At 34.7% G+C, this 13,031-nt stretch overlaps 3 protein-coding genes across 11 annotated transcripts in view; 2 read left to right on the forward strand and 1 right to left on the reverse strand.

The window, feature by feature from the left end:
• The window catches only part of Nop60B (dyskerin pseudouridine synthase 1 Nop60B), a 581,533-nt gene that overhangs the window by 368,311 nt on the left and 200,191 nt on the right, over positions 1–13,031 (forward strand). The gene's annotated exons all lie outside the window — the stretch shown is intronic.
• The window catches only part of LOC145317800 (small ribosomal subunit protein uS7-like), a 250,489-nt gene that overhangs the window by 40,768 nt on the left and 196,690 nt on the right, over positions 1–13,031 (forward strand). The window lies entirely within an intron of this gene.
• The window catches only part of l(2)k05819 (transmembrane protein 94-like protein l(2)k05819), a 30,048-nt gene that overhangs the window by 12,314 nt on the left and 4,703 nt on the right, over positions 1–13,031 (reverse strand). For all 7 annotated transcript variants that reach the window (XR_013879117.1, XR_013879115.1, XR_013879116.1 and 4 more), the window contains exons 2-10: positions 12,852–13,021; positions 12,325–12,432; positions 9,768–9,854; positions 9,053–9,355; positions 8,679–8,862; positions 6,195–6,270; positions 5,680–5,746; positions 5,207–5,268; positions 4,674–4,730 (exon numbers count right to left, since the gene is read on the reverse strand). Coding sequence is in view for 2 of the 7 variants with exons in the window: in XM_080159061.1 (XP_080015187.1) it covers positions 4,674–4,730; positions 5,207–5,268; positions 5,680–5,746; positions 6,195–6,270; positions 8,679–8,862; positions 9,053–9,355; positions 9,768–9,854; positions 12,325–12,432; positions 12,852–13,021 (1,114 nt within the window). In the remaining 5 variants the exon portion in view is untranslated. The remainder of the gene's footprint in view (positions 1–4,673; positions 4,731–5,206; positions 5,269–5,679; positions 5,747–6,194; positions 6,271–8,678; positions 8,863–9,052; positions 9,356–9,767; positions 9,855–12,324; positions 12,433–12,851; positions 13,022–13,031) is intronic.

Genomic DNA, 13,031 nt, shown 5'->3' on the forward strand with positions numbered 1-13,031 from the left:
AAATCAAAAATCTTCTAAAAATATTTTCATATAAATATGACTGTATAGTAGATCTTTTCATGAAAATACCCTTTTTCGAATTTCAATCTTCTGCTAACCTAAAAAGTTACTTTAGGGGCCTAGAAATATATGTACAAAATTTCAGCTCTCTATCTCTACTGGCGACCTAGCGCCAGGCATGTAAAATATCAACAGATAACGGTAGCACGGCGGTTTTAACAATATCTCAGTAATGTGAAGGTTTTAAGCTCTTCTGCATATTTCAATTTAAACACATAAGGCTAAAGATATTTTATCCAAAAAATCTTTTGTCAAAGTCTACTCTAGACCTAGCGCCAGTCAGTTTTCTAAAATCATGCATTTTATACCTGTGAAAAATGAAATCGCCAGCGCTAGGTGTAGAGTAGACTTTGACAAAAGATTTTTGGGATATCATATCTTAGGCCTTATGTGTTTAAGTTGAAATATGCAGAACACCTAAATTCACCTTCCAAGCCATTCTCTAAGTATTTTAATTTTTTTTTGAAATAACGGGATTTCAAAACTGCCTTTTGAAAAGGCCTAAAAAATATCTTTTTTTGTCCCTTTTTTCACTGTATATAGTTACAACTTATTAAGATATTATTCTCAGTTAAAAAAAAATTGGCGCTTCCAGCACCAAAACCGGCAAAAACAGGCAGTTAAACTTCTGAACCCCTACTTAACCCCCTGACGGACCCCCCCTCTATCTCGGCTCCTGTTACAGATAGAGACGTAAAACTTTTTTCTGGTTGTTCATGTGTATTTTTAGAGGATTGCTTTTTCTAGTCATAGCGGTCAGACTGCTCCTTATCCGCTTTTTAGCGTCCAGCCGCTAAATATTAAAACAGCTGTAGAGCAGCCAATTTAAAGCTAAGAAAACCAAATTTTATGACAAACTATTATTTTTTATAATAAAAAAATACCTTTTTTGACCATCGCCGAAAAACGACAAATAACGGAAACCGCCAATTTTGGCGGTAAAACGGCCAATTTTAAAGCTAAGAAAACCAAATTTTATGACAAACTATTATTTTTTAACGGCCAATTTTAAAGCTAAGAAACCCAAATTTTATGACAAACTATTATTTTTTATAATAAAAAAATACCTTTTTTGACCATCGCCGAAAAACGACAAATAACGGAAACCGCCAATTTTGGCGGTAAAACGGCGGTTGGCGGTGCTAAATAATATTTTTATCTGTTTATAGTTACAACTTATTAAGATATTATTTTCAGTTAAAAAAAAAATTGGCGCTTCCAGCACCCAAACCGGCAAAAACAGGCAGTTAAACTTCTGTATCCCTACTTAACAACATAACAGACCCCCCTCTATCTCGGCTCCTGTTACAGATAGAGACGTAAAACTTTTTTCTGTTGGTTCATGTGTATTTTTAGAGAAAATTACTTTTTCTAGTCATAGCGGTCAGACTGCTCCTTATCCGCTTTTTAGCAGCCAGCTGCTAAATATTAAAAAAACTGTAGAGCGGCCAATTTTAAAGCTAGGAAACCCAAATTTTATGACGAGCAATTATTTTTCATAACAAAAAAAATGCTTTTTCTGACCATCGCCAAAAAACGACAAATAACGGAAACCGCCAATTTCGGCGGTAAAATGGCGGTTGGCGGCGCCAATTAATATTTTTATCTGTTTATGATCACAATAAAAGACTACGTACAAAAATTGGCTGATTAAGGTCTGGAAAGGGTCAAGACAGTTAATTGTTTAAACTAATGTAATAGATTTTTATTTTAGTCAGATGCCAGACGCAGACAATTAAAAAATATAACATTTAGAAATATTATCAATTTGTCTACAAAGGGTTAACAACAAAATCAAAATATACAAATCTAATTATTAAGAACATCAAGATGATCTTCTCTATAAATTTTATTTGTAAAGCATTGATATTTTTATCAAATAATATGACAATGATGACAACATTAATAAGTGATTAAATACAGACAAAAAATAGGAAGACAACATCCATAAAGACAAAGCTCTAAGATCAGAAGTAAGGACAACTCTCTTGTAATCACTTTTGTAATATTTAATCAACCTTAGTAAAAAATAAGATGAAAATTAGATGTTCAGGTATGATCCAGCAGGATATAATCCTCCTAGTCTTCAAATAACTTTGAATGGCTCCAGTGTATTTATTTTTTTACTCATAGACTTAAAATTGTAAAATTAAGCTTATCTTACATGCCTACATGACATATTAAATTTTTTTTTTAAATCAGCTGTTGTTTCCAGCTGACCGCAGCCAGTGGCGGCAGTCCATGTAAGCTTCAAATCAATTAAATTTTTTGATAAATATATATTAATTCTTGAGTAATAATAAACTTCCGTGAATAGTAAGGCCATGACCGTTTGGCCACTCCTTGACCGATTTTTAACTGATTTTTTATTTCCTACCTGTAGTTTTGCTGTTTTTAAGCTGCCAGTAGCGGAATTCTAAAACAACTCTAGACCAGCCAATTTTTGTATGTAGTCTTTATTGTGATCATAAACAGATAAAACTAGCGTCGCCAACCACCGTTTTACCGCCGAAATTGGCGGTTTCCGTTATTTGTCGTTTTTTGGCCATGGTCAGAAAAAGCATTTTTTTTGTTATGAAAAATAATTGCTCGTCATAAAATTTGGTATTCCTAGCTTTAAAATTGGCCACTCTACAGATTTTTTAATATTTAGCGGCTGGCTGCTAAAAAGCGGATAAGGAGCAGCCTGACCGCTATGACTAGAAAAAAGTAATTTTCTCTAAAAATACACATGAACCAACAGAAAAAAGTTTTACGTCTCTATCTGTAACAGGAGCCTAGATAGAGGGGGGTCTGTTATGGGGTTAAGTAGGGATACAGAAGTTTAACTGCCTGTTTTTGCCGGTTTGGGTGCTGGAAGCGCCAATTTTTTTTTTAACTGAGAATAATATCTTAATAAGTTGTAACTATAAACAGATAAAAATATTATTTAGCGCCGCCAACCACCATTTTACCGCCAAAATTGGCGGTTTCCGTTATTTGCCGTTTTTCGGGGATGGTCAAAAAGGGTATTTTTTTATTATAAAAAATAATAGTTTGTCATAAAATTTGTTTTTTTTAGCTTTAAAATTGGTCGTTTTACCGCCAAAATTGGCGGTTTCCGTTATTTGTCGTTTTTCGGCGATGGTCAGAAAAGGTATTTTTTTATTATAAAAAATAATAGTTTGTCATAAAATTTGGTTTTCTTAGCTTTAAAATTGGCCGCTCTACAGCTGTTATAATATTTAGCGACTGGCCGCTAAAAAGCGGATAAGGAGCAGTCTGACCGCTATGACTAGAAAAAGCAATTCTCTAAAAATACACATGAACAACCAGAAAAAAGTTTTACGTCTCTATCTGTAACAGGAGCCGAGATAGAGGGGGGGTCTGTCAGGGGGTTAAGTAGGGGTTCAGAAGTTTAACTGCCTGTTTTTGCCGGTTTTGGTGCTGGAAGCGCCAATTTTTTTTAACTGAGAATAATATCTTAATAAGTTGTAACTATATACAGTGAAAAAAGGGACAAAAAAAGATATTTTTTAGGCCTTTTCAAAAGGCAGTTTTGAAATCCCGTTATTTCAACAACAAAAAAATAAAATGCTTAGAGAATGGCTTGGAAGGTGAATTTAGGTGTTCTGCATATTTCAACTTAAACACATAAGGCCTAAGATATGATATCCCAAAAATCTTTTGTCAAAGTCTACTCTACACCTAGCGCTGGCGATTTCATTTTTCACAGGTATAAAATGCATGATTTTAGAAAACTGACTGGCGCTAGGTCTAGAGTAGACTTTGACAAAAGATTTTTTGGATATAATATCTTTGGCCTTATGTGTTTAAATTGAAATATGCAGAAGAGCTTAAAACCTTCACATTACTGAGATATTGTTAAAACCGCCGTGCTACCGTTATCTGTTGATATTTTACATGCCTGGCGCTAGGTCGCCAGTAGAGATAGAGAGCTGAAATTTTGTACATATATTTCTAGGCCCCTAAAGTAACTTTTTAGGTTAGCAGAAGATTGAAATTAAAAAAAGTGTATTTTCATGAAAAGATCTACTGTATAGACATGGGAACTTCAGTCGTGCGAGGCTTGTGGTGCAGAACTGAGATTCTGTTCACCGGTTGCCATGCTCGGGGTACCTTTATGTGAAATGTACCTTTATGTCAAGTGTACCTTTATGTGAAATGTACCTTTATGTGAAATGTACCTTTATGTGAAATGTACCTTTATGTCAAGTATACCTTTATATGAAATGTATCTTTATGCCAAATGTACCTTTATGCCAAATGAGTTTATGTAAAACGTTTTTATGTCAAATGTACCTTTATGTCAAATGAGTTTATGTCAAATGATACTTTATGTCAAATGTTTTATGTGAAATGAATTTATGTGAAGTGATTTTATGTCAAATATTACTGATCCCATGAGGTATAATGTTATAAGCAAAGCATCTCTATAATAAAGTCGTAAATTTTAGTGTGACCCTTTCAAGCATCCTGTAATTAAATTTTATTGAAACTTTGAAGTAATGTTTCTTTGTCTGACATTCTGTTAAGCTTGAATTTTATGGATGTTGTTATCCTTGTTTTCATTTAGTCAAAGATTTGTAGGTAAAATAAAATAAAACTATATTCCTTAGGTTTCATGAAGAATATTTTCTCTGGTGAAGGGTTCTGCCAGGATAACAAACCTAGAAACATTTTTTATCCAATATTGGTTGAAAAATTTAGGCACTGCTTATTTGAAACAACCAGTTAATATCTAATAAAAGTTACCAAAAGTTGTTAACCAACGTATGAGACGACCTATATATGAAACTTTGAATACAATCTGTTGTCTAATTTCCCCTGATTCTCTAATTAATACCTATCCTTCCCCTTTTAAAGTTTTTTACAACGAGTATGATTATTAATTTAGATTAAATTGAATATGATTCATTTATTAGGTCCAATTTTGACAAACTTCCCAAAGTCCTAGGATAACGTCAACTTAGGAACTGATAGACTTTTCCGTGAACTTTCTAATGGTCTTGGTTTCATTTAGAAATAATATTTTCAATTCCCTTAAAAAAAATAAAAAAAATTACCGACATCACATCCCGCCTTACCCTATCATCTATTTAGATTAAAACAGAAAGAAAAATGTAGTTACTGTAAAAATTCAAACCTTTTTTATCAGTACAACAAAAGGAAGTGACAGAACCAAGGGTGTGCAGTAAATTTTCAGTTCTAAAAATAATACAAATATTGTTAGTTAAAATCTAAGTGGCTACTTAATTTTGATATATTTTTTAATTATTAGGGCAGGGGGATGTACTTTCTTGAATGAAAAATTTGAGGCAAAATATTTTTGTTCATACTGCCTTTCCTTCTCGTTTAAATGTAATTTCAGTATGAACAGTACCTATCTTTCTATGTTACACGACTTAAATTCAATAAAAGTTTTGGTGCTTTCCCTCAAATTGCCCAGCGGAGCTTGTTGTACAAATGTAACAATATGTTATGTAACAAATATAACCTAACCTTAGTTAAAGCAAACCAAAAACTACCCCCATCCCTTTACCAATTTATTTCAAATAAAGTAGGGCAGGGTTTTCGGTACTCGACTAGACACTTTGAGGGGAACAGCCAAATTTTTACCTGGATAAATATTCACCTTCACCAGCGAGGCTACATTTCATCATTCTTACAATATGCGAATAATCAACCTGTTTTTATATACTTTATTTCATTTCTTGTTAATAAATCTATTGTTGAATGACTATTAATATCACTAAAACGGCTGAGGGTATGAGAATATGTTTTCAGCAAAGATTTAGTATGAAGCATATAGGTATATGCCTTTTTACAATATTTTTCAAAAATATGATCATCATTCCCACAAAGAAATCATCATTCCATTTCCAAAATATCTATGGCTGCGGCTATAACTTCCCAACCATTGCAGACCAACCCAACCTAGTAAGTGCCAGACCTTTGTCTAGAAGTATTTACCTGAGTATGTTACCTAGTTGCTCCTGTTTTGGGCCAAGGTTTTTTTCCCAACTATACTAACAACTTTTAAAAATCTTTGGTTGTGATGCTATTTGAACCGAGAATCGAACGCATCACCTCTCTCAGAAGCAAGGTTATTGTAAAGAAATAAAGTATGTTTTCCTGGCTAAGACCAACTCCACCACCTTTCTCCTCCATTTCAGGATTTTCCAAGGTGTCATCAAAAGGGTCTGCGGTCTAGAAAAAATTAAGAATCTATTATATAATACCACGAAAGAGGGGACATATGCAATATGGGGGGGGGGGGGGTAAGTTCTGACACTTTTGCGTAAACAGTGATTATTGGCTTTGTCTTTGGACTGAGAGGATAGGCTATTAGGGATAAAATCATTCTTATATGATGAATTTCCCCCAGATTTAAGATTATTTGGATAGGCCTCCAGGTTCCGGAGCTCCAGGCCTCCAGGTGGTCTCTGTACAGGTAAAAATTAAAAATAAGATTTTTTTTTGAAGAGTTAGAAGTTAACTTATTAAACAAAATATACTTCTTTTTGATTGTTATTCACATATTTGAAGAAAAAACATACATATTTTGTCTCATAAGCTGACATCTAACTCTTAAAAAAAAAAAAAATTTCATTTTTACCTGTAGAGAGACAACCTGGAGGCCTGGAGCTCCGGAACCTGGAGGCCTATCCAAAAAATCTTAAATCTGGGGGAAATTCATCATATAAGAATGATTTTATCCCTAATAACCTATCCTCTCAGTCCAAAGACAAAGCCTATAATCACCGTTTACGCAAAAGTGTCAGAACTTCCCCCCCCCCCCTTGTTCCCAATCCTTATATGCATTTGTTGGTCGAAAACTTTGGGTACTTTTTTCAATTCATGATTATAAAGTAGAAAATAACGTAGTTCTAACTTAACAATAATTTTTCGTCTATTGTGATCCCTTTAGATCCCTGTATATTACTACTTTGAACATAGGACTGTAAACTTTCAGTATTTCATTTAATCTTGATTTGTTGGTTTGAAATTGCAGTGTCCAAACTTTTCAACCAATAATAATCAGCAGAAGGGTTAATTTTGTTTATAGTAAATGGGTTCGTAAATAAAGGAGGATGTGCTTAAGGACCATTTGGGCAGGGGGGGGGGGGGGTTTACTCAAGAACCCTTAGAGCTAGAGGGAGCTAATTTTGGATTTAAGCTTCTATGGGGCCAAAGTTACTTTTAAAATTATCGTCGACCCCCCACCCCCCCCCAAAAATTTTTTTTGGGGGGGGTAAAAATTTTTTTTATTGCATTTCTCGCCGAATTAGGCAATTTGGAATCATTTGAGACCATGTTATTTTTTTCAAAAATTTTTCGCCTTACAAGCAACCCTGCGGGGGGGACTAGTCATTTTTTTCAAATTCTCGTTTATGAAGGTATATCTTAAATACAGTATGCTACTCTCTTAGTTTTAAAGATAATTGGATGAAATCTTTTTGATTGTGTCACTAATTACCCCAAGTTTTGGTATCTTTAAAAAAACGGCGGCGGGAACGCCGCTCCCGCCGTCCGCCGCCGTTTTCCGCCGCCACCAAAAAAGAAATTTTTTATTGCATTTCTCGCCGAATTAGGCAATTTGGAATCATTTGAGACCATGTTGTTTTTTCAAAATTTTTTCCCCTAACAAGCAACCCTGCGGGGGGGACTAGTCATTTTTTTTTCAAATTCTCGTTTATAAAGGTATATCTTAAATACAGTATGCTACTCCCTTAGTTTTAGAGATAATTGGATGAAATCTTTTTTATTGTGTCACTTATTACCCCAAGTTTAAAAAAAAACGGCGGTGGGACAAAAAAAATTTTTTTATTATATTTCTCGCCGAATTAGGCAATTTGGAATCATTTGAGTTCATGTTATTTTTTTCAAAAAATTTTCCCCTTACAACCAACCCTGCGGGGGGACTTGGTTATTTTTTTCAAATTCTCGTTTATAAAGGTATATCTTAAATACGGTATGCTACTCCCTTAGTTTTAGAGATAATTGGATGAAATCTTTTTTATTGTGTCACTTATTACCCCAAGTTTTGTTATCTTTAAAAAAAAAAACGGCGGCGGGACCGCCGCTCCCGCCGTCCGCCGCCATTTTCCGTTTTGAAAAAAATAACATGGTCTCAAATGATTCCAAATTGCCCAATTCGGCAAGAAATGCAATAAAAAAAAATTTTTTGGTGGCGGACGGCGGGAGCGGCGGTCCCGTCGCCGTTTTTTTTTTAAAAGATACCAAAACTTGAAGTAATTAGTGACACAATCAAAAAGATTTCATCCAATTATCTTTAAAACTAAGAGAGTAGCAGGGTTGCTTGTAAGGCGAAAAATTTTTGAAAAAAATAACATATTTTTACCCCCCCCCCAAAAAAAAAATTTTGGGGGGGGGGTGGGGGGTCGACGATAATTTTAAAAGTAACTTTGGCCCCATAGAAGCTTAAATCCAAAATTAGCTCCCTCTAGCTCTAAGGGTTCTCGAGTAAACCCCCCCCCCCCCTGCCCAAATGGTCCTTAAGCACATCCTCCTTTATCGTCTATTGTCTTATCCTTTAGAATCCCTAATTGATTCTGGGTTTTTTCTTGAGTGTTGTAAAGAAAAGCGAGTCTAACCTTGTGAAACTGTCTGCTGGTTGTGCCATGACGGAGGATGTAGAGCACACTGGCGAGAGCAGCGTGGTTGGTCAGCAGCCACCACAGGGGGAAGGCGATGGAGAGCAGGGGAATACAGACGGCGGCTGGCTCCACCAGGAACAGAGTGGACAGGCTGGTGGCTGGATGCCAGTTCCAGTTATACCTAAACAATTTCTATTTGTTTGTATGTCTTTGAGTATTTTGTTTACTTTAAAAAAACCTTTACTAAATTGTTTTTAAAAAGTTTATGGCTTAAAAAGGTAGGTACATGATTATGGTTTTGTTCTCACAAACCGAGTAGGTAGTATCTTCTTCATGTAAAAAACATTCAAAGTTGGATAAAGAATTACTACCTGGAACGGCACATATTCCAGACCAGAATGAGTATGAGAAACATTGGCAGCAGATACACCTCCAGCATGGAGAACAAGAAGTGCCGACTCTTGTTCAACTTGGAGACAGGCCGTTTGTTGGCATGGCGCAGGACACACTCTAGTTCCGCCAGGTACGGAGTCTCCTCCAGCTTGAAGCGCTGCGGCTCCATCGACAGTTTGAATTCGGGAACCAGGCTTTTTTCCATCCGTTTGAAGGCGTCCATGTGGAAGGTTTCTCCCTGTTCTAGTGTGAGGTTGATGTTTTCATCCACCAAACGACATCTGTAAAAGGATGTTGAATTATTGGAAAACAAACTACAATTTATTTTGTCAGTTCTTGCTAAATCAGTTGTTAGTTGCTAAATAGTGGTTAGCGAGATCTTGAGACATATAAATACACCTTTCCATTTTTTACAATACTAGTGGATGCAATCGGAAAATCTACGACAGAAGGGGTTGTAAAAATGTACAAAAACCATCCCTAGTCTTAAATTAGCCTAAAAACATCCAAGGACCTTTAAGAAACACTATAAGCATAGAACTCAATCGGTTCATTGATTAGCGGATCTTAACGGAAAAAAAGCCTTAATTCTTTATATATTACGACGATATAAAATTAGGTCGGTAAAACCATTAATATCAAGTACCTAGGTAACATTTAACTGTGAGAATAATTTTATTTTTTTCTACCTACCTAGCAGGTGAAGTTTGACCGGGTTTCATGAAAATGATGTCATCTTTGACAAGCAGTGCCCATGGTACGTTTACCATCTCCCCATTTCTGAAAACAAGTAGGTATTATTTTTATCTAAAAGTAACTGGATGTCTATGAGTTTGTCTGTCCGTTTGTAAAAAAGTATCTCGCTAACCGCTGATCCGATATGATTCTATCATACATTTTAGCTTTTCCTAGGTCCTGGGAAGGTTTAAAACTGTTTTGGGTAGGGGGGTACCAACAGTAACACCCTCTTAGGGGAAATCGAACTTTTAAAATTGACTCTAGATTTATTTTCGGTGTATCTATAACGTAAACTTGTATAATGATAACGAAGCTATCTTTTAATCACAATAGGTAGGAAAATATAAGAACCAAAAAATAATAATTAAAAAAAACGTTTTCTAATTCGTTGGTTTAACAACTTTGAGGACTTCTATTAAATTTTAATATTTTAATGCACGTCACCACTACAAGGGGATTGGAACCCGGAACTAGGTCACTGACCACTCTTCACAAACTCTAAGCTAAACTAAACAGCTATATCATTGCAAGGAGGAAGAGGACATTGGGATTTTTTTTTACGCTAGTCCTGAAAGTCTTAGAATAACGTTTCCTTATTTGTTGTCTTAACAACCTTGGGGTCTTTTAATGCATTTTGTTTGGTTGGTTCATTAAGTTGAGTGTCCAAATGATACAACTACTGATTGTAAACAAGAAAGGGGGTAATTTTGTGTATCATCATTGGGAATTTACCTGTCATTGTCTTATCCTGTTATATCCCTGATATCAATGTCAAGTTTGTCTACGCAAAAAAGATAAAAAGTCCACTCTCAATATTAATAATTGTAAAAAAGGCGCAAAGGTTAATACCTACTATTCTAATAGATTTATTATCCTAGATGGTCAATCAGACCATGGATATATTAATACTTGGATCTTACATCAGATTTTCATGTTCTCTAATAAAGTGAAACACGCAGCAGGCTAAAATACCCCTCCTCCTCTCTTAATCACACCTCCAACCCTCCTACTAGATGAACTTACTGACTATTAAATTACTGGGGAAATAGCAAACTAAATTGATGACAATTTTTCTCCTGTCATAATTGTCCGTCCAATTTAAAAAGGAATTTCTAGCAAATAAAGATTTTGTTAATATTTTATTAACATTTAATAATGTAAGCTGTCAAATGATTTAATTCCATAATACGATTTGGACAGAACAATTTACTAAAGCAAAGCTAAATTCTATGAAATTCAAATATTTTAAGCTGATGGCTTATTATATAGATGAACAAAAAATAAAACTGAGGTGGATTCTTAAAAAAAATTTGCCCCACTAATCGCTTAGAGGGACAAAATTGTTTTCGTGAAAAATCCACCTCTGGTCTTCGTACTAAGATGCTTAAACTTTTTTACCAATAATGTTATCGGAATGTTCATAAACTTCGTTGCTATTGGTCAAATTAAATGATTGTTCATCTAGACATTCTATACCTATTTATTAATACTTTAATCATATTATTCAGATACTAGAGTAATATAGATAGTTACGCACTTTCATTGGCTTAAAAACTATGGGTACTTTTCTTAAATCTAGCTGCATTATGTCATATAATATACAACTAGCAGTGTCCAAACTTTTCCACCATATTTATAGTTTATAAACGGAGAAATTTTGTTTCTCGTAATTGGGGGTATACATCAATTTGTCGTCCTTTGCCTAATACACTAGGTATACATATTAAAACATAATAAGAGTCTATTTAATCTCAATTTTTTAAACAATAAATATTGTAAATCAATAAAATAGAAATAATTCATGAAAGTAAACAATACACTTATTAGGTACATAAAGTACTTAGTCAAAATTCTTAGATATTTGCCTACATCTCAAGTCAACCACCCTTTAGTTTAAATCTTTAATTAGTTGTTTCACCCATAGCCTCTAAAAAAGGGCGTAGGTGGTCAGGGAAATAGTCTAAAACCACCCAACGACTTTTATAATGCTTCCCTGAAAAGTACTATACATTAGGACAAGTAAATTCTAAACTCGTAATCTTCAGACAAATGTCCTTACTTCTTTATATTAAAGATAAAAATCTTGATTTAAACTCCTCGCAAGAAACTTTAATCTCGAGGGACTTTATTTATATTTACTCAGCCTAACCTTAAAAATGGATTTTACCGTTTGATTAGCAAATAAGTAAATTGAATTTCACAATGTTCTCTATTTTTTTCCATCTCAATTAATTTGCAATAAGTAAATTTTTTTTTATGAATCGTTTTCATAAATTGAATTCATAGGTGCATCTTTGCTAGGAAGAGGACATCGGACTGTAAATTATACTGGCCCCAAAACATTACAAAAACATCTCTCATTCTTAAGACTTTCAAACGTGATGAATTTTTTTAAGCCTGATTGCATGGTGAAAGCTAGCAGTGTTAATGTCCAAACACCAATCAGCAGGTAAATTCATTGTGCATCAATTTATAAACCATTGGCTTATCCCTGAAGATCCCTGCTTCATACCTTAATGCCCACTGTAGAACAACACTGGCAGACATGGGTGTGTGCAGGTGGGGATAGTTTCCTCCATTCCACTCCCTCAAACTTTCTCGTTCTAGTTCCGATATCAACCTATAATAGTAAAATTTCATAAATAGTTGGGGACGGGGAGGGAGGGGCAATATTTCACACTGCAATTTATCAGTGTATATCACACAAGGTATGTTTTTCACTTTGTCCGTCCGTTTGATTGCTTTTCTTGATTTATTGTTAGTGGATTGTAAGTTGATGTTTATTTAGAATACCTAGTTTTTTATCGCATCGTATTATAGACAGCTTTCCGCGGATATGAAAAAAATGTTAAGACTAAAACCAATTTTGTTAACAATGCTAGTTTTAATTTTAGGAATTTTATTTTAATATTCGTGGAAAATTGTCTGTAATACGATGCTATACATGATTTTTCAGTATGGCTGTTAACCGGTTCTAATCCAACGGATATTCATCGGTTTCGAAGGCATGCTAGAAAAATGTGTTATACTAATACCTACCTATCTGTGCGCTTAAATATCTCCTGTTCGCGGAGATATCCATCCAGGCCTGTGATGGCAAGATTCAGCCCTGTCATAAGTAGTACGAGAATGCCAGCTGTGAAACTGTCCCCTGACCCGGAGCATAGTAACAGGATGGCTAACAGTATGCTCGCGGCCACAGTAGAAGCCTGAAATAAC

The sequence above is a fragment of the Acartia tonsa genome, chromosome 4, assembly GCF_053477335.1.
Source record: "Acartia tonsa isolate MP-2025a chromosome 4, ASM5347733v1, whole genome shotgun sequence".
Lineage (NCBI taxonomy): Eukaryota > Metazoa > Arthropoda > Copepoda > Calanoida > Acartiidae > Acartia > Acartia tonsa.